Source organism: Equus quagga, chromosome 7, assembly GCF_021613505.1.
Source record: "Equus quagga isolate Etosha38 chromosome 7, UCLA_HA_Equagga_1.0, whole genome shotgun sequence".
NCBI classification, from domain to species: Eukaryota; Metazoa; Chordata; class Mammalia; order Perissodactyla; family Equidae; genus Equus; species Equus quagga.
The window spans coordinates 23696166-23717860 of NC_060273.1; the positions used below are offsets into that span (position 1 = coordinate 23696166).

The 21695-nt window shown below is 39.4% G+C and overlaps 1 protein-coding gene and 2 non-coding genes across 3 annotated transcripts; all 3 read left to right on the top strand.

The window, feature by feature from the left end:
- Positions 1-10330: 10330 nt before the first annotated feature.
- CCT6A (chaperonin containing TCP1 subunit 6A) lies at positions 10331-21498 on the top strand. The gene is made up of 14 exons (XM_046667400.1): positions 10331-10569; positions 11005-11068; positions 12426-12560; positions 13900-14073; positions 14629-14732; positions 15603-15713; positions 15984-16143; positions 16237-16319; positions 17209-17305; positions 17921-18068; positions 18484-18617; positions 19172-19274; positions 20179-20251; positions 20511-21498. The coding sequence occupies exons 1-14, from the start codon at positions 10433-10435 to the stop codon at positions 20581-20583; spliced, it is 1596 nt and encodes a 531-aa protein (XP_046523356.1). The 5' UTR covers positions 10331-10432; the 3' UTR covers positions 20584-21498.
- On the top strand, positions 13395-13528 carry LOC124243147 (small nucleolar RNA SNORA22). The gene has a single exon (XR_006889641.1). It is a non-coding gene; the product is annotated as a small nucleolar RNA SNORA22 (small nucleolar RNA).
- Positions 18118-18254, top strand: LOC124243146 (small nucleolar RNA SNORA15). Its single transcript, XR_006889640.1, has one exon. It is a non-coding gene; the product is annotated as a small nucleolar RNA SNORA15 (small nucleolar RNA).
- Positions 21499-21695: the final 197 nt, after the last annotated feature.

Here is a 21695-nt window from a genome sequence, read left to right on the forward strand (position 1 = left end):
AAAAACCTGGAAATCAAGCTTCTAAAAACTTACCAATTCCCAAATGGGCAGCCTCCCCTCAGAGCTCCAGCTGGCTTCATGCTGAAACTTGCAAGTGCTTAACAAAATGGAGATAGCTGCAAATTGCTGGCAAGATAATGCAGGATAATTTAAAATTACAGTGGCCACTGTGGGGCTCCTTTTTAAGAGCCAGTAATAGAGAAATTTTTATAGGTGAGCTTACCACCATCCTTCACAATTACTCAAGACTAAATGTTACAGAAGCTGTAAATATTTACAAGGAACAGTAAAAAAAATCTTACCAAGCTTGCTTTGTGTCCTGAGGGTTTGGCTTAATAATCATAAGGTTGGGGTCCCAAAATATGGTCAAACAAAAATGTGCTTGCACCCCATTTTTCAGTCAGAGATTGTTGGATAGAAACGTGGGTTGCTATAGAGATTAAGAGTCCTAACAAACTGCTGTCAGCCTCAGGGGAATTACATTGGCCATTAGAATGAAAGTTCTGATTAGATAAGATTATTTAAGAAGTGCACTTAGGGGCCGGCCAAGTGGCCAAGTGGTTAAGTTCATGTGCTTCACTTTGGTGACCCAGGGTTTTGCCAGTTTGGATCCTGGGGGCAGACATGGCACCGCTCATTGGACCATGCTGGGGTGGCATCCCACATGCCATGGATAGAAGGACCCACAACTAAAAATATACAACTATGTACCAGGGGACTTCGGGGAGAAAAAGGAAAAATAAAATCTTAAAACAAATAAAAAAGAAGTGAACTTAAAAGCAAAAACTTCAAAATTCCAAAATAACTTTATTGAAAATGTTGTTGTAAAGCTAATAAAAAATTGTGGTAAAAGGTACCTAAAAGAAAAATATATTAGGTCATACCTCCATAATCTACTCCTCAAGTTCATGAGACTGAGAGATTTTCTGGGAAACTGCTACATTAAAGATTAGCAAAATTGTTCAGTACTGCCAGGTAGTTGCTGTTTGTCCCAACTGAAACTTGATGACATAGTTGAAAGGATTTAGCAACTTATGATCAGAAATTCAGCCAGTCTGGAAGCTGATATTCAGAGCTTGATAAGAATTTTTAGGCCTTCTTCCCTAAGTTAAAATAAAATTAAACACTCAGAGGGAAAGAAGCAAATCAGGGTGATGTAGCTGGACAGGTAGATTGACCTATAATGTCATTTAAGGTACAACCCAAAATTCTGAGAGATTAAGAGCAACTGTCCTCAATTTACCAATCTTCAGAAAACTGGAAAGCATCTCTAGAGGCAGTTCAGATTCCACTCATTTCCTTTATCTCAAAAATGCTTATCACCTCACCTATCTGGGAACCGTTATCTAGCCCATCACCAATTCCTAAGAATGAAAAAAAGGAAAAAAGGCACAAAAAAATAGCCATAAGAGCACCCTCTCCCAAAATCTAGCATTTTGAGTGTCTTCTCCACTAATGTTAATAGAAAAAGCTTAAAATTAAATCTCGATCTGATTATTCTTTCACAACTAGTGAGACATATTATTATACATGATTCATGGCAGTAATTTTAAAACAATAGCTGTGGAGTTGTTGTGTATGTGTGTCACTATGTATGTTACATATGTATGATGTTTTACCTCTGGATGGTATAATTTCTAAAGAGCTCTATTAATTGGCTTAAAGTAAGCACTTATATAAATGTAATGGAAACTAACTCAAACGTTTTCCAAGCTAACATGATATAAAATAGTCTTTGGTAAATAAAAGTTTATTTAAGATTGTTGATTTGATTAAAATGAAAATGTTTTCAGAGTTATCAGCATGGAAACAAGTAAATGAAATAGACGTAAAAAAGAGAATGTTGGATGAAATTTTTAACAATAATTATGTGTTATGGTGTATGTACTTAAAATAATTTCAAAACCTTTTGGTAACGTAAAACCTTAAAGTTTTGCTAATTGAGTTAAGTGATAAAACTTATTGAGCATCTAGGTCATTTCTACATAAAATATAATATTAGATATTAATTACCAAACATAGATTTATCTACCTTTGACTTTGTATTGTAGAGAAACTGGAAAAATACTTGGGTTTTATTGATAAACATGTTTTGTGCCATGCTGAGAAATTTTCTATGAGAAAGCATGTTTCTAGACAGTATTTGTGGATCTGCCAATCCACAGGGTGCCAAAAACTTTAAAAAGTAAGGAAAGTAAGAGGCATGTTTTTAGTAAAGGAGATTTAAAGAATGAAGATATTTTTGTTTGTTTTGTTAAGAAAGATAAATTTGTCCTAAAGTACTCGGAAGGAAAGAAGGCATAGGATAAATTCTGAATGTAAAAAGAAAGTTATAGAAGGTTTGTGGAAGAGTAACCCCAAGGAAAGAATTTTGGGCATGATCAAGTTGGCTAGATTAAAATGAATTTAATTAAGTAAATAAGTTTTGATATCAAAAGTAAGCAGGTACAAAAATTAGAATTTGGTTTTCTCTTTATTAAAAGGATAATTTTCCTGGACTTCCAGTCTGCTCTTGATAAAGAGATTATAAAAGGTTTTCCTTACTTTTGAGTGAGTCTCACTTTGGTTAAATGGATAACTAAGCATTGTTTCACAACAACAATTGTTTCGTGGCAACAAGATCAGCAAACACTTGATCTTGTTTGACCAAGTGTTTTAAAACCTTTGGATATTTCTGACAAGCTTCCCCAAAATTCATATCCTAAATGAAGTCTTTCTTTTAACTTGAAAATTTCTCTGAGAATTTTCAGAGGGCCCTGAGACTTCTCAAAGAAATTTGTTCTCTCTTCCTTTAAAGAGGGAGATACTAAACTAATTAGGCTTGTTTGGTATGCTAAATTTCATGGGAAACAGTGCCAAGTAAATGATGATAAACCTTAGCTTATATTGCATAAGGTAAATATTATTCACTGTCTTAATCCTGCTACATTGCTTCCAGCACCACAGAAAGAAAATGATCATGACTGCATTCTATTATCTAATTTGGTTTACATTTGGTCTTACTTAAACAATAAGCAAGAACATTGTCAAGCTGGATATGCAGTCCAGTCTCAAGAATACCCACTACTTTCTATTAACTCTGCTAATCCAGTAAAAGATTTCCTTCTACAGGCTCAAGAAATTGCCATGGAAGAAGAGAAACAAAGGTGGCATCAAAAGAGGGAATTTTTCCTACCACCATGCAGATGTGGTTTGGGCCTGAAAAAAAAAGCACAGTGCCTATTGGAGCACAATTGCCACTGCTCCAGCATATACACCAATTAACCCATTGGGCACCTGAAAAAGATGGTTTTATGGGGGAAACAATACTTTTATGGCGGAAACCTTCTCCCACAGTGGCTCATAAAGCCTATATTTCTTGTGCTTTATGCCCAAAATATAATCTAGGAAAACTATTTCATGGGCCATAAGGTCACTTTCCCCTTCCTAAGGGACCCTTTGAGGTATGGCTATTGGACTTTGTTCAAATGCCACCATCTTGAGGATATATGTATATCTTGTAGTGATCTGTATGTTTTCACATTGGGTTGAGGCCTTTCCTTGCAGAAGAGTGACGGCTTTAGGTAAATTATTATTGGAAAGGATAATTCCTGTTTGAGGAATTCTTACCGAGTTACACAATGACCAGGGAACTCATTTCACTGGACAGATAATTAAATCTATCTGTGACATTTGGCCAATAATGCAACATTTTAACAATGGCACAATCAAAAGCCAATTGGCAAAACTTTCAGAAGCACTTAATCTCTCATGGCCAAAATCTCTTCTGCTAGTGCTCCTCAGTCTTAGATCTACACCCTTTGGCAAACATCAGCTGATCCCTTTTGAGATAATAACTGGATGGCTTATGCAATTAGATGAAGGAATATATGAACCAACTTTGCTTAAAGGAGACATCTTACATTATTGTCAAGGTCTCATTGAGACACTTAAAAGAAATGAGGTTGGTAGCTGATTCTTTTCACAGTGAGCTCCCAGGAGACAAAGACCTTAAGGATCATGGACTTCAACCTGGAGGTTCCGTTTATTGGAAAAGATACCAGATAAAAGATTCTTTGCAGCCTTGTTGGAAAGGACCATACCAGGTACTTTCAACCAATTTATGTGCTGCAGAAACAAGAGGCAGAGACTCATGGATTCACACTTCTCATTCAAAAAATGCTTCTCCACCTGAAAGGGTTTCAGTTCCTATTTCTGATATCTGACTTCAACTGACCAATGCAAATATCTCCAAACAAGGATAAGAAGACAGCATCTATTGCAGACAGCTGTCCCAAGACTCCAGACCAAGACTGTATTCCCAACCTTAAATCTCCTCACTTTAAAACTTTGTAATGCTTAAACCATATACCTACTTCATAATTGTTTCATTTAAGGTTTTCAGGATACTATCATACTTAAAAAAAGTGATTAATTTGGAACAAATTGGTCTCCAAGGCCAGGCATTTATTGGGTGGCTCCTAACAGAACTCAAGGGTTATGTGGAACAAACCTCTGGCCTAGCCTTTGCCTGGATGACTAAAACACTGCACCCAGAGCTTTGCTTGGATGCAGGGGAAGGAGTCACCCTGAGCTAACATCTGTTGCCAATTTTCCTCTCTTTAAGGCCAGATGGGCTTATTCAGGGCTCCACTGGTATGGCCACCTAGTGGCTATATTTGTTCCTTCCTTGGGGCTAAGAGATGTCATATCACATATAGAAGATCTGATTAAATTCACTCAACAAGCCCTTAACGATAGTCAAGCAGGAATAGCCTTATTAAATACTGAAATGTTTTTAACAAGAAAGGCTATCCTTCAAAATAGAATAGCCTTAGATATTTTAACTGCATCCCAAGGTGGTATGTGTACAATCATTCAAACTGGATGCTGTGTTTTTGGGTTAATTTTTTTAAAGATTGACACCTGAGCTAACAACTGTTGCCAGTCTTCTTTTTTTTTTTTTTTTTCTGCTTTTTCTCCCCAAATCCCCCCAGTACATAGTTATATATTTTTTAGTTGTGGGTCCTTCTAGTTGTGGTATGTGGGATGCCACCTCAACATGGCCTGATGAGTGGTGCCATGTCTGCGCCCAGGATCCAAACCAGTGAAACCTTGGGCCACTGAAGCTGAGCACGCGAACTTAACCACTCAGCCATGGGACTGGCCCATTTTTTTTGGTGAGAATGATTGGCCCTGAGCTAACATCTATTGCCAATCTTCCTCTTTTTGCTTGAGGAAGATTTTCACTGAGCTAACATCTGTGCCAATCTTCCTCTATTTGTATGTGGGATGCCACCACAGCATGGCTTAATGAGCAGTCTGTAGGTTCTTACCTGGGATCTGAACTCATGAACCCTGGGCCACTGAAACAGAGTGCATGAACTTAACCACTATGCCACTGGGCCAGTCCCAAATGCTGTTTTCATACCTCATGAATATTCCAATGTGTCACCTCTGCTAAAGCACATGAAGAAAAAAAATAGGTGAATGCCTTAAGTGATTCTACACCCAGTCTTGATTTGTTTGGTTGGCCCTCTTCAGGTATTGGTTCCCTTTTCTGATCCTGATTGCAATTCCTATTTCTATTACTCCTTGGAATTCTTGTATTAGTCATAATACTCAAACTAATCACTACTGTCTTTATCTAGTGGTAAGACTGGCATGCAGGCTAGAGTAATGACTGCTCAGTGAATTGAGATGGTTGATGGATCTTACAACCCTGGATGAATTTTCTTTTCTGATATAGACTATGCCAAATAACTCATTTTAAAATTAATCTTTTCAAATATTGAATTGTCATCATTGTTACCGTACCCATTCTATAAGTGTAAAGAATGTGAGCATGAGGGGGCTGGCCCAGTGGCATAGCGGTTAAGTGCGCATGTTCCACTTCGGCAGCCCGGGGTTCAACGGTTGGGATCCCAGGTGCGGACATGGCACCGCTTGGCAAGCCATGCTGTGGTAGGCATCCCACATATACAGTAGAAGAAGATGGGCACAGATGTTAGCTCAGGGCCAGTCTTCCTCAGCAAAAAGAGGAGGATTGGCAGCAGTTAGCTCAGGGCTAATCTTCCTCAGGAAAAAAAAAAAAGAATGTGAGCATGAGGAGCCACACAAAAGTACAGGTATAATGTTTGTACAACAATCTGAAATTAATTGAAAAATTACATAACCTATGAAATGCTTCCTCTGTTAGTATATACATTTATGCTTGTCTGACTATTTCCCCGCAACGTGAATAACTGGGCAAATAAATGAGATGAAAGCCTAGCACCAAGAGACATGGTGGATCCAGGGCAGGCAGCAACCACTCTGGCACCGAGGGACAATATTTTGATTATTAGTGCTTTCTATTGAAAGATTATAGATCAAAAGGGGGAACACAATAAATAAGTGAAAAGCAATAGGATATATTGGAGTATATGAGGAAGCCATTTGGTTTAAAACTAATTCAGCCTGACCTTATTTTTCCAAAAAGGCCTGACATGGCCTTTTAAGCATGCATCATACACCTGCTTTAAACATTTACTATGTCCCAAAGACAAGAATGATGCCCTTAATGACAGGGATGTAACTTCTGCCCATATCAGCATTTCTTTATGGATAAGCATCTCTTCCTGGAAACTAAGGATTAATTACCAACCTGCTGTGCTCACCTTGTGACCACTGACCTGCTGACCACCACCCTTCTGTGCCAGCTAAGCATCTTGTGACAGTGGTAAAAGATATTCCTATCATACATGATGTATGCTTTTTGTTCCAAGACAGTTTATAACCACTCTGTACACCCCACTTCTTTGGTGCCCTTCCTTCCTTGAGAAGGAAGATCCCGGGCTATAGTCCTCAGACCTGGCTCATAATAAACTCACCCCAATTTTCACTTATAGATTGATTATGGATTATTTGCATTGACAGAAGCAAAAGTGTATTTGGCGTCTCAACAATTGCAACTTAGGCAGCACAGATACAGGACAAAACCCAAATAGTGTCCTGCTAGGGTATAAGAATCAGGGGCTTTTAGAGGCAAAGAAGGAAAGTTGTATTAAAAAGAACTTTACTTGGAGTTGGAGGCAGTGAGCTGGTCTTTGGCTAAACATTGATTGACTATTGATTCTATCTTCAGAAAGCCCACAATCTTGAGTCTTTGTGATCAGAATGTCCATTCTCCTTCTGACTTCTCAAACAATTGCCTGTAAAACAACTGCCATTTTTGTCTAGTCTAAGGTTCAAATATCAAGGCAGTTTCTCTAGAAAGGCAGCTTGGACTCCATTTCAAAATGGCTCCACTACAGTCAATTTTGACAGTGGAGGAGGGCAATAGCTAGAAAGTAAATGTGAAAATATTCAGGGAGTATGTGAATATGGGGGACTGAGGCAAAGGGAGGAGTCAAGGGTGAAATCTAGGTTTTTGGCTCTCCCCTAATACAACACAGTACGACCTTGAGTTGGCCATTTAATCTCTCTCTGTGTTGATTTTATCATTTGTGAAACTGGTTTAACAATACCTGACCTACCAACTTCAAAGGATTCATATTAGGATCAAATGAGACACTGCATGTAAAGGTGGTATGAAAATTATACAGAGTTAATTACATTATATGAACGCAATAGTAGCAATTTACTTAACACCTTCCATGTCTGGCACAATACAAAGCATATTACACACGCAATCTCATTTAATTTTCTCTAAGATGCCACTTACCCCTACTTTATATACTAGAAAATTGACTCCAAAAAGTTGAGTAGGGGCCAACCCGGTGGCGTAGCGGTTAAGTGTGTACGTTCTGCTTCAGCAGCCCGGGGTTTGCCGGTTCGTATCCCAGGTGTGGACATGGTACCACTTGGCAAGCCATGCAGTGGTAGGCATCCGACATAGAAAGCAGGGGAAGATGGGCACGGATGTTAGCTCAGGGCCAGTCTTCCTCAGCAAAAAGAGGAGGATTGGCAGCAGATGTTAGCTCAGGGCTAATCTCCAAAAAAAAAATGTTAAGTAATATCCAAGGTCACATATTGGTAAACATTGCAAAATCAGAATTCAAACTCAAATTTTTTGACTCTAGAATTCTAATACACCACTCTGCCTCATTAGAGTTCTTTCCTTAAAATTTTCTTCTATATTGAAATCCCTGCTGAATCACATGGCTAAGCACCTGCTGCCATCTCAATTTCTTCAATCATGGACTGAAATGGATGTGCTCCCACATTTGACCTTTTGTTTGAAATTCTCCAAAAGACATATTAAAGTTCTTCCATTCTATACATACATTAGCACATAGGCAACACTCCCTTGCTACTCTATTTTGCATCAGATAATGAAAACTATTAATTTGCTCAAAAGTGTGATAAGCAAAACCAGTAGAATGATATATGCAAATAGATTGCCTCTACAAGGATCATATGGATCCTTCTGTTTCGCTGAGACTTTGTCTAAGGCCTTGTAGGATACTATTGGAGATTAATAATTTAAAATTCCAATACTTGTTCTCTGTGGGCTTTTTGCATTAATTTTGACTTTTAAGAAATATTCCATTAGGGGCCGCCCCCGTGGCCAAGCGGTTAAGTTTCTGCGCTCTGCTTCGGTGGCTCAGGGTTTCCCTGGTTCGGACCCTGGGCGCAGACATGGCACTGCTCGTCAGGCCATGCTGAGGCAGCGTCCCACATGCCACAACTAGAAGGACCCACGACTAAAATATACAACTATGTACTGGGGGCACTTGGGAAGAAAAACCAGGAAAAAAAAAAAGTTTGGCAACAGTTGTTAGCTCAGGTGCCAATCTTAAAATATATGTATATATTCTACTAAAATATTGATGTTAACTACTGAGTTTTTGGTGCCCCCTTAACATTGCACCTCAGGAGCCTGGAAGTCTCCATTCCCCCTTTCCCTACCTGCAGGCAGATGCCTGAAATTCCAGTCTTCATCTCTGCTCATGTCTCCCCATACATGTCCAACAGTAGTTAAATAAATCTTCATGCACACCAAGTACCATCTGCAGAACATATCATGAGTCTCCTTCTACTGTTTAGTGCTATCACTTAAACATATAGATGTTTCTGCGATTCTCAAATTCACAAACCAACTTAAGAGGGTTTGTGTAGATACATGTATTTATGGAGTTTGTGTAGAGATATATACTTATAGTAACATATATATTTATAATAATTTTATAATTTTCTCCATGATATTCATCGCGGCCTGAATACCAGAAGATTGGGAACAGCTAGTAGGTGACCGGTTAACTACGTCATTCTTAGAAAAATTATCATGCAGCTGTTAAGAGGAATGAGGAATCCGTATCGGTATTGATATAGTACACCCAACAATGCGTATCCTAAATTGCCATTTTGTGTGGGGGAAAGTGCTTCTATTTATAAATTCAGAAAGCATCTGGGAAATTCAGAGTATCTAAAGATAACGGTGCTTGTATGGAAAAAGTTGAACTAGAAGAGGGAGGAAGAGTTACTTTTCACCATATGCCCTTTGGCACCTTTTAAATCCTAAACAATTTTATCTATAAAAGCAAAATACAAAGCGTTAGTAAATACCTGGTATTTGGGGGGCACTAAATACTAGCAAGCAATTGTGGACATCCTCCGAAATTTTTTTGTCTTAAAAAGGAGTCACCTCAAAGGACGGAAGCCACTGCTCAATCAAGTTTGAATTTTCAAGCCCGCTTTCAGGGCTTCAGGCCTCAACAGTTGTCCTGAGCCCAAAGGGCTGCTTCTCAAATGCCATCGCACCCATCCTGCCTCTTTCTAAAAGCATCTAGCACTTTCTACCTTGCATTGTTATCTCTTCATCTGCCGTAGGCTTAAAACTCCTAGGACACTGGGCGAGGGTCCTCATCAAATTCACTTCTGAATCCCCGCAGCACCTACAACATCGTTAAGCACACGGCATACTGTCAAGAAAACTCTGGTGACAGGGAAAAAAGCAGCAAGGGGAGGAAACACTGCACACGGCGCAAGAGCAGGAGCGAGGAAGCCCACTCTACTCCCCGCGGCCGGCGACCTCCAGGAAACGGCGCCGGTGCTCCAGACTCGCCCAGACGCGCGCGGCCGACAGGCCCTGCCTGGCGCAGAGCGGCCCGCGCGCCGCCTACACCTTCAAGTCCCGAGTCCGCAAAGCCGGGGCCCCGGCCGGCGGAAACACGCGGTCACGACGAGCCCCTATGACCGAGCCCTCTCTCCCGTGAACACGCCCCTCCCGTGCGCAATGGCGCCTCGGCCAGGGCGCGAGGGGCGGAGCCGCAGTCAGCAGTGAGGCCGCGACCCAATCAGCTGCGCCGGCAGTGCTGCGGCCCAATGGCGGCTGCGCGCGGGCACGCTGGGGGCAGGCCAGGCGCGCCCGACTTTTCCAGAAGACGGGGATAGCGCCTCCTGGCCACGCTGAGCCGGCTTTGGGCGTTCCGCACGTTGCTTCTGCTCCTTTTCCTCTGTGGGGTCAGCCATGGCGGCCGTGAAGACTCTGAACCCCAAGGCAGAGGTTGCCCGAGCCCAGGCGGCGCTGGCGGTCAACATCAGCGCGGCCCGGGGGCTGCAGGACGTGCTGAGGACCAACTTGGGGCCTAAGGGCACCATGAAGATGTAAGGCGGGGCTGGCGGGGAGGGCCGGGGGCACCGCGTACCTGCGCCGCCGCGGGCCTGGCGCCAGGGACCGCGGCCTGGAGCCTGCCGCCTCCGCGCTCGCCGCGGCGGCCCTTCTTCCCGGCGTCCTCCCGGGTAGGACCTGTTTCCTGCCCGGGTCGTTTCCTCTTGTCGATGCTGTCTCCGCGGAGAACAAAGCTGCCCGCGTGCGCGGCGCTCCCCCCGCGCTCTGGGACTTAGCGACCCTGAGGGCTCAGCAGGCTCTTACTCTGGAGGCAGGGGGTGGGCGCTGCACCGTTCCTGTTACCGGGGGCAGAGAACCAACCCCACCTGCCCAGACTCTCTAGGATCTGGGTGAAGCTCGATCTTTGTGGGACTCTTAATTTGATCTCCCGTTGAAAAAGTCACTCTGATTCATTTCTGCCCATTGCACAGGCTTGTTTCTGGTGCTGGAGACATCAAGCTTACTAAAGATGGCAATGTGCTGCTTCATGAAATGGTGAGAGGCTTCTATCCTAGGTCAGAAATGTCTCGATTTTCCGTAGTACCTTTGAATTGTCGGAAGGTTTTTAACGTTCATTCTCAAGGTGGGAGAAGATCGTATCAGCTCGCAATAGGTGGTCTTTTAGACAGTGGAGGGAGTAGAAAAACAATGTGATCAATAACAGTACTGGTAATATAATACAGTGAGGAACCCTGGGGTCTGATAGACTTACTTTTGAAACCCTACTCTTGCCCTTTAAGGCTTTGGTTAAAGGATTGTAATGACTAAAATTAATTATAATAAAATCTGAAAAAACTAAGAGCAGTTGACTTAATCAAGTGGGCAATATGCGAGAGGATAGTTATACTTTTCACTTTTTGAAACAGCAATACTCTGTTACGTCTCATCTCTCCACCTCCAACTGGAAAGGAGATAAAACTCTGCTTTGCCATGTTTCAAAGTCCCAGTCATCAAGAATGTAAGATTATTGAAAGGAGCGGTCATTTTACTTATCCCTAAGTTCCTGAAACCTAGCACTTCGAATTCAAGAAAGGAAAATGACTTGCCTGTGTTTTGAGTTCAGAATAAAATTTAGGATTTTGATAGTACTGTACCATGCCGTTAACATCCAGACATTTGTAAGTATCTTCAGAAGGACTGGCTAACCTAGTCCTATCAGCAACTTTAGATAATGAGATAGTCTGCAAGATGACTGGCCTCGATTCTCAAAACTGTCAATGTTCCCAAAGACATAAAAGGCTGAGGAACTTCTAGATTAGAGGAAAATAAGGAGACATAAAAACCAAAAGCAGTGCAGGAGCCTTGATTGGATTCTTTGTAATTAAGAATCTGTGGGTGACGTTGGAGATTTGCATATCCTGTTCTGAAACCCTTCCATGTGATGATTTAGTATCCACTGGTGATCTTTGCTAAGATGGCAGTTTTTTATTTTATTTGTTTTTGGTCAGTGCCAAGTAATAGTGGAGGCTGCTGGGCTTTTGTTTCAGAAGATACCTGGTTTATTCTCACAAGAGCCCTAGATTTGTCATAAAGAGGCATGCATGGATTTGAAATTGTTACTATTACTTGTTAGCTCTCTCACCTTGGGTAAACCATAGCTGAGGCTCAGATTTCCTCATCAGTAAAGGAGAGATAATCTGAGAAGTAAGTTTATATATGAAGATGTTTTGGTCATCATAAACTGATATGCAAAATAGCTAATGGTAAGTTTTTAAAGTAATATGGAGCTGAACATTTGGGCAATTTATACAAATGGATAGCACTTCAGGAGGCCCTTCACACATTTTAAGGTATATTTGGACTGTTTCGTTTTAAGTTGTTTAAGTAATTTTTTTTCTCTTTTTACTTTCAGCAAATTCAACACCCAACAGCCTCCTTAATAGCCAAAGTAGCAACAGCCCAAGATGACATAACTGGTGATGGTACCACTTCCAATGTTCTAATCATTGGAGAGCTGCTGAAACAGGCTGATCTCTACATTTCTGAAGTATACATGACTCTCATGTTTCTGTGATTTATTGTGTGTAGGAAATAACCTGTTTTATTTATAGAAATTGATTTGTTAATAGTAACTGAGGCCATATAGTAGAATATAGCAAACAGGAGGTATTAAATATGGAAACCAGAGTCTTTATCTTGGTCTGACCCAAATTTATTGTGATCATGGACAAGTTAAGGAACCTTCCTTGGCCTGAAAGATTTTTTTATCAAGTTGTATTGCATGTATGGTTTATATCTGTTTATAATGTAAATTAATAATTAAGATCTAGAAATGGGATATTCAAGACTAGTCATATTTATAAGCAAAAAGTCAACCAAAAACTTAAGTAAGAATTCCAGGGCTAGCCCGGTGGCACAGCGGTGAAGTTCTCACGTTCTGCTTTGGCAGCCCGGGGTTTGCTGGTTTGGATCCCGGGTGCAGACATGGCATCGCTTGGCAAGCCATGCCGTGGCAGGCGTCCCATGTGTAAAGTCGAGGAAGATGGGCACGAATGTTAGCTCAGAGCCAGTCTTCCTCAGCAAAAAGAGGAGGATTGGCAGCAGATGTTAGCTCAGGGCTAATCTTCCTCAAAAAAAGAATTCCACAACTTTTTTTAGCCTTGAGTAGTTCTTAGGTTAAAGCGAACCTCAGTGATTATTAGTCTGACGTCAGGAAGAATTTCCTGGGAAGAGAGAAAGCAGACTCTTAGCCTCCCTGTTTATTTTTTATTAGTAAATGATGTGAATTAATTTCAGATAACCTATAGAAAGGATATACTGGTCCTATTGACTGCAAGTTGTTATGACATAGGTGTGGCTTTTTGGTATTACTCCTTGTAGTTTGCACAGTGAACACCCAAGCGTGCTTTATAGTTCCCTTGGTTTTGAATCTGTGCTAGAGCAATGTCTGTTCTTTTCCTCTGCGTTGAAAGGACTATTTATCCTTTTAAATGTATTCAGAAAGTCAGCACATATATATTAACTTAATTGTATTAAAGGGTATGAATGATCTGGAATATCCCTTCAAAAATTTACTTTTTCGGGGCTGGCCCCGTGGCCGAGTGGTTGGGTTCGCGCGCTCCGCTGCGGGCGGCCCAGTGTTTCGTTGGTTCGTGTCCTGGGCGCGGACATGGCACTGCTCATCAAACCACGCTGAGGCAGCGTCCCACATGCCACAACTAGAAGGACCCACAATGAAGAATATACAACTATGTACTGGGGGGCTTTGGGGAGAAAAAGGAAAAAATCTTTAAAAAAAAAAAATTTACTTTTTCATAAGCAGTATAGTTGCATCTAATTAAAGAACTGCAGTGTTAGTCATGGTTTTAATTGTGTCTTTGTTATAGGGTCTTCATCCCAGAATAATAACAGAAGGATTTGAAGCTGCAAAGGAAAAGGCACTTCAGTTTTTGGAACAAGTCAAAGTAACCAAAGAGATGGACAGGGAAACACTTATAGACGTGGCCAGAACATCTCTACGTACCAAAGTTCATGCTGAACTTGCTGATGTCTTAACAGAGGTATGTGTTAAATTTGGAATGTATCTGGTACACCTATACTGAAAACCGCTGATGTTAGAAACATCAGTATACTTAGCAATTCTAGTTATAGGGTGCTATCTAGGGTCTTTACGGTATCATACTGTGTGAAATAAATAGGCTCATTTTTGTGGCAGTGATAACCTGATCTGTGTACCCAAAAAGTAGAATGAGAAAATGAAATAAGAGTATACCTGACCAGGTTGTAAAGCTTTAGCTTTATAATCAGAGCTTTCATGAAAAGGTTTATAAAATGGAGGTTTCATTATTTAAAAAGCTTTCTGTTATCAATCTTTTTAATAAAATAATAGGGGTGTCCATGATTCTTGGTAATTACTAATTGAGATTTCAGAAATGTAAATGATTTAAGCTTTTTACAAATAATCTATTCCATTAGCTCATAGAAGACAACTTAGATCAATTCAGAGATTTTAAAGTCAAGAAACTGTCTACTTTAAACTCACCTGAAGAAGAAGCAACATAAGTGTCTCAACTTCTGCAAATTAAATGCATTTAATGGTTATACTCCTATTGTAGGCTGTAGTGGACTCCGTTTTGGCCATTAAAAAACAGGATGAACCTATTGACCTCTTCATGGTTGAGATCATGGAGATGAAACATAAATCTGAAACTGATACAAGGTAGGTGGTAGAAGCTATGAGATACAAAGTTTATATATTTATAGATGCTTGATACAATACATATCTTACGGCTGATTTTTTGGTCTTTGAATTAATCTATATTGCCTAGGTATTTGATTTACTCAGTAATATTTCCCCTTGAAATGAAGTTAGTGGTATGATGTGTTCATAGTTAGAATGATTCTGAAAAGTGAGCTACATCAGTCATTTGGCATTTCTTTTTTCTTTTTGAGGAAGATTAGCCCTGAGCTAACATCTGCTGCCACTCTTCCTCTTTTTTGCTGGGAAAGACTGGCCGTCAGCTAACCTAACATGCCTATCTTTCTCTACTTTATATGCGGGATGCCTGCCACAGCATGGCTTGACACCTGATACATAGGTCCGGACCCAGGATCTGAACTGGCAAACCCTGGGCCGCTGAAGCAGAACATGGGAACTTAACCGCTGCGTCACCAAGCCAGCCCCTCATTTGGCATTTATTGAATTGTTGGATCTGAAGCATAATGGGAGGCCGTTGGGGAATTAAAAATATATGTATTATTTCAGAGACCTGGTTTAAAAACAATTTTTAAAGGAGATGATCACAGTTTGATAGCCTACAGTTGAAACTTTCTCTGCAGAATATTCTGTACAAGTTAGGGTTGTTACTTTTGTTCGAATGGCTTGTCTTAGTCATTTTCTGGAACATTGCCTCTTCACAATTGAACCTATCGAAGTTTCACCCAAAATCTTATTCAAATAACTGAAAAAATAAAGCTGATTATGTGAAAATTATCAATATAGTCTCAATTCAGTGTTTTTAATTTGCTAGCATATGTTACACCCTGTCTGGAAATCAATAACAATATAATTTTTTGTGTGTTTCAACAGCTTAATCAGAGGTCTTGTTTTGGACCACGGGGCACGGCATCCTGATATGAGAAAAAGAGTAGAAGATGCATACATCCTCACATGTAATGTGTCATTAGAATATGAAAAAACGTGAGTTTCTGGCCCCTCCAGTGGTGGAGCTGGTTATTTTGGGCAAGTCTCTTTTTTTGTGAGACTGTTTCCCCACTCTAAGGATGATAGTATCTCAGTTGGGTTTGAGAGAATTATAGGAAATTTGAAAATGTACCAGGGTCAGGATTGGAGTTCAGTGACTATTTGTTAAATTAAATTTCAAGATTAACCCAGTTTCTGAGGCTACTGGCTTATCTTCTATTTAAAAAATAACCATTTCCCTCCCTTTCTGTAATTTTTTTAAAATAGAGAAGTGAATTCTAGCTTTTTTTACAAGAGTGCGGAAGAGAGAGAGAAACTGGTAAAAGCTGAAAGAAAATTCATTGAAGATAGAGTTAAAAAAGTAATAGAACTGAAAAGGAAAGTCTGTGGTGATTCAAATAAAGGATTTGTTGTTATTAATCAAAAGGTGAGAAAAATTTGGCTTCATAAACTAGTCTGTTAGCTCTTTTTTATTTTTACAGTGGAATATGTTGAAACTAATTTTTTGTTACTGTTGTAGGGAATTGACCCCTTTTCCTTAGATGCTCTTGCAAAAGAAGGCATAGTAGCTCTGCGCAGAGCTAAAAGAAGAAATATGGAAAGGTATGGCTAGCACGTTATCTGAGTGATGCAAATTTTACTTATTTTGCAACTTAATGGGGATTATTCCTTTTTCCCTTCTATTTATTTTTGCATTTTTCTTTTTTTGTGATAAAGTATACATAATGTAGAATTTATCATTTTATCAAAGTGTACAATTCAGTGGCGTTAAGTTACGTTCACAGTATTGTGAATCACCATTTTGCGTTTCCAGAACTTTTTCATCATTGCAAATTAAAATTGTACCACTTAAACAGTAACTCTGTCTCTGAATTTGGGACCTCATGTAAGGGAATCATACAATATTTGTTCTTTTACGTCTGGTTTATTTCACTTAGCATAATGTTTCCAGAGTTCATGCATATTGTAGCTTGTATCAGAATCTCATTCCTTTTTAAGGACCAGTAATATTCCATTGTGTGGATATACCACATCTTATTTATCCATGTATCTGTCAGTGGCCATTTATTTGGATATCTGCCTTTTGGCTATTGTCAGTAATGCTGTGTGAACATTGGTGTGTACTTGTTTTATTTTGAAACCATGACATATCCTATACATATTTTTCTGTGTCAAAGAGAGAGCATCAAGGGGTTTCAGAGAAGTACCTTCTTCCCAAATGCCTACCGCAATGAAGAGCCCTTGTCTACCTTTAGATTTCATAGCACAGGAGTATTTGCTGCCTTGGGGAGGGTGGTTTAAATGGAGAGTGGGAGAAAAGACCAGTTTTCAGTTGGTTGGCAGTGAATGGAAAGGCTTAAGTTAAAATACTTTTTAGAATATAATATGTAATTCTGAAAGATTGCTTTCTAAAAATTCCACATTCTTCTCTTTAAATGTTTAAGTAATAAAATCACTTATACATCTCCCTTAAAACACTTGAATATTGCAGGCTGACTCTTGCTTGTGGTGGGGTGGCTCTAAATTCTTTTGATGACCTAAATCCTGATTGTTTGGGACATGCTGGACTTGTCTATGAGTATACCTTGGTAAGTGTATTTTCTTTCTGAAGGTAATAACAGATTTTAGGTAATGAATTTTTCAGGAGTAAAAATTCATTCAAACTCAGGATCAGATTTTTGCTTTGTTTATATACATTTTGGTGGTTTATGTGTACTAATGATAAGCCATTGATGGAAGAATCACGTTTCTTTTATATGTGGTTTCTTTTTTTTCTTTTAAGAAATAATTTGGGGGCCAGCCCTGTGGCCAAGTGGTTAAGTTCCTGCACTCTGCTTCAGCAGCCCAGGGTTCACCAGTTTGGATCCTGGGCAGGGAGCTAGCACTCCTCATCAAGCCATGCTGAGGCAGCATCCCACATAGAAGAACTAGGAGGACCTACAACTAGGATATACAACTATTTACTGGGGAGCTTTGGGGAGGGAAAAAAAGGAAGATTGGCAACAGATGTTAGCTCAGGGCTGATCTTCCAAAAAGAACACTGACCAGCTTAAACTAGTTTTTAAAAAAAGAAATAATTTGCTTTAATGTCATCAGTGGTGTTCTCTATTAATTCACTGCTTGTCATTCCTCCATAAGCTCCTCCCCTCTGTTCAGTCTTTGTGCAACCATTTTCTGCTTTTGAAAATATTCTCTCTTCACAGGGAGAAGAGAAGTTCACCTTTATTGAGAAATGTAACAATCCTCGCTCTGTCACATTGTTGGTCAAAGGACCAAATAAGCACACACTCACACAAATCAAAGATGCAATAAGAGATGGCTTGAGGGCTGTTAAAAATGCTATTGATGATGGTAAGGTCCTAACTGTATTTAAATTATGTTCTTTTTGTTAGTCTAAAAGGCATGGCTGAATACTGTGTTTTTTTATCAGTAGTTTACACAGCCAGACACCATGCAAAAGTAAAGTCTTCTTTTAAAATAACTATGATGTTATGCTATGTTTTTTATAGCATATCATTATTAAAAGTGGATACAAATAAATGAACTAGTGCTAAAAGCTTGCAAGAACTTAAAAGTGCTAGTTAAATCATTCTGCTATTTGATATGTTGCTTGTATTGCTTTTAAATGTAATATTAAAATTGCTGTGGTTATACTGAATTCTCAAGAAATTAGTCGCTTTTCATGTGTGTTTTAATTTATATGTTTTCTCCTAATTGATTCTACAGTTTTTTTGTAGCTTAGCATCTCTCTCTCCCCACCCAATAGGCTGTGTAGTTCCAGGTGCTGGTGCAGTGGAAGTGGCGATGGCAGAAGCCCTGATTAAATACAAGCCAAGTGTAAAGGGCAGGGCCCAACTTGGAGTTCAAGCATTTGCTGATGCATTGCTCATTATTCCCAAGGTATACAGGCTTTAACAGTCGATTTTCTAAACTAGACTAAAATGATTCAGCTGATGAAAGCTTTTCGATAATGTGGGTTTTTTCATAATGTGGATTTTGAAAAAACAAGTTTGATCAGTGTTCTCCCTAACACCAGAACAGGTATCTTTCATCATCCAAATGTTTTTGGTTCCTCTGGAAGGGAGACTTGAATATCTGGAAGTTTCAGATGGCAAGAGATAACTATTTTAAGAGGATTTGTGGTGTAGGGATTATACTTGAGTACAAGATTGCTTTTTGTTTTTATTTGTTTTAGTTAAACTGTGTTCAAAATCATGCTTTCCTATTGTATGCTCATTTGGGGTTATAGTTTATGACCAGTGTATTGCTGGGCTTGGGCTGGATTAGTGAGTTGATTAGTAAAATGTTATTCTCTAAAATGAGCATAAATACTGGTCTGTTTTCATTTGTAAAGGGTTTTTAAATTATTAATTGGGAACACTGTTCATTTATTGTACACTTGACTCCCAGTTCTTAGGTCCTGTCTTTTAAAGGATTAAATTTGTTTGCTTTAGGTTCTTGCTCAGAACTCTGGTTTTGACCTTCAGGAAACACTAGTTAAAGTTCAAGCAGAACATTCAGAATCAGGTCAACTTGTGGGTGTGGACTTGAACACAGGTAAGAGAATGCAGCTGTTTGTCGGGAGAGAACTAGATAATATATGTGAGGTAAAGCCAGGAAAAATCAAAACTGGAGATGGAAGAATCTTGGAGAGTTGCTTTGCAGTTTGCTACCAGCACTCTTGGGGAACTCTGGGTTCTAAAATATGAAATAAAAATAGAATGACTAGATGTGGTAATTAAGGGAATAGAGTAGACATTTGAATAATTTCAAAGACTGGATTTGTTGATGTTGCTGAGTTGTGGTAGGTAGTTCAGGTTAATATTGAAGGGTTTCGTATTGGGCTTGCTTTACTCTGTTTTTTATCAGGGATTTTGATAAAATAACATTAGGTGATCATATTCATGGGTGAAAAAAGACTGAGGATAGCAAATACTTGCTGGAATAGGGGACCAAATCTAATGAAATTATTAAAGCCCCGGTCTTAGAGCAGTATAACACCACAAATTATACAAGTACAAAGTGGGAGAGAGAGAACTAAGATGCATCCATGCAGTATGTGTGAGTAAGACCTGTTGTTAACAGCATCATTACATTCAAGTTAATAGAAAAGGTTTCTGGAATGAGGGAAATGGTAAGCCCGTTTTGGCCGGATTTAGTTCAAGTGCTATCCTCTAATAGTGTGTCCAGAGAGAGAGATTCACCTATTGGGTAACCTATTCCGTTCCTATCACGGAAGGTCTAAGTAGAGATTAGCCACTCATCAAAGATACTGTGCACAGGAGTCATGGTTTGTACAAAATTGGACTAATTGAGGAACTTTGGGTTCTCATAGATAATACTGGAGGAAATGAGAGTGATCAGTGATGAGCAAAGCAGCACAAAATACTGTTCTTCTAGACAGCATTGTGATCTTATGACCTGCTGTATGTGATTTTAAGAATACTGGGTTACTTTTCAGGTGAGCCAATGGTAGCAGCAGAAGTAGGCATATGGGATAACTATTGTGTAAAGAAACAGCTGCTTCACTCCTGGTAAGTTTGGGAAAACCAAAATTAAAATAATCTTTAGGGGATCGTCATATTCTTAATTTGGTATGTTTTAGTTACCTTTTTTGGTTACATAAAAAGTGTAATCAACTGAAAGTATAGAAACTAACCTAGCCTTCTGTTGTATGGAGAGGAAAGGGGAAACTTTATTGGATGTAGTTTGCACAGTTTAGTTGGAAATTAAGTTGAATTAGGATTCATATCTCAAATCTGAGTCATCTGACTTTTTTTTTTCCCCTTCCAGCACTGTGATTGCCACCAACATTCTCCTAGTTGATGAGATCATGCGAGCTGGAATGTCTTCTCTAAAAGGTTGAATTGAAGTTTCCTTTCTACCATCTGAATCATGAAGACTCTACAGCGAACCTAAGAATATAGCTGTGGAATGTTTGTCCAAGCTTCAAATGACTTTCAAAGATTTTTTTTTTCCCTTATGAAAAAAAGAACGTTGGCACCTATTCAGATTCTGAAGTTCTGAAATAATAATTACAGATTTTTTTTAGTTGCACTGCAGTGTACACGTATAAAGCAAGCTGTTTTTATCCAACGAACAGAATGTTTTGCTTTAGCTTTAGTGATGAAAAATACATGTTAGATAAGCATGTAACTATCTTGTATTAAATATTCCTTGAAAAACAAATTTATTGGTTTAATAATTTCTTCTAATGGATGTAATTTAATTTATCCAGTAGTTTCCAATTGTCAAGCATTTAAGTTTAAAGTTTTTATGCTAATATAAATAACCCTTAAGTAACTTAAGGTTTTGAAAGCATCCCTGTTCCCTTAGTGTAAATTCCTATGGATAAAACTATTGGATCAGTTGGATTTTTCATGCTTTTGAAGTAGCTTTGCTAAAATGCTCCCCAGAAAAGTTGTAGTGGGTAGAAAGATGGGTGAACTAGAGGCAAGAGAGTTGAAGCTGCAAGTACGAGTGGCAAAAACAAATAAAGGAGGCAAAGGTAAAAAGATAGCTGAAGGCATGATGACTAAGGGCTAGATGAGATGCAGCTTTCAGGCAGACCGTATTTTCACACCTCTGAAGCTTTTCTTAGGCTGAAACATCCGTCTCAAAACCCTCCTCACCTAATACTGTTCTCCGACATGTTTCCACAGAATTGTTTTTATACAGTTGGTATATCTGCAGTCATTGAAGGTGAAGTTTTGTGTTGCTAAGCTTTGTATTTTGAGAACTTGGCAGTTTTGAGTGTGCAATAAATGTTATGTTGAAACCATTTCTGTCATCTTGTGATGGTACTCCAGGGGAATCCGAATATAAAAGGGACAGAGATCAGTCCATATGTTCAAAAGATAATGAAGGGGCTTCTGGACTGGCAGGGCCCCTCGACGCTAACCCTGAGAGAATTGCTTTTTCTTAATTAGGTGCCTCCACACGTTAAATTCAGGCCCTAGGCGCCAACTTGGCCTCTGG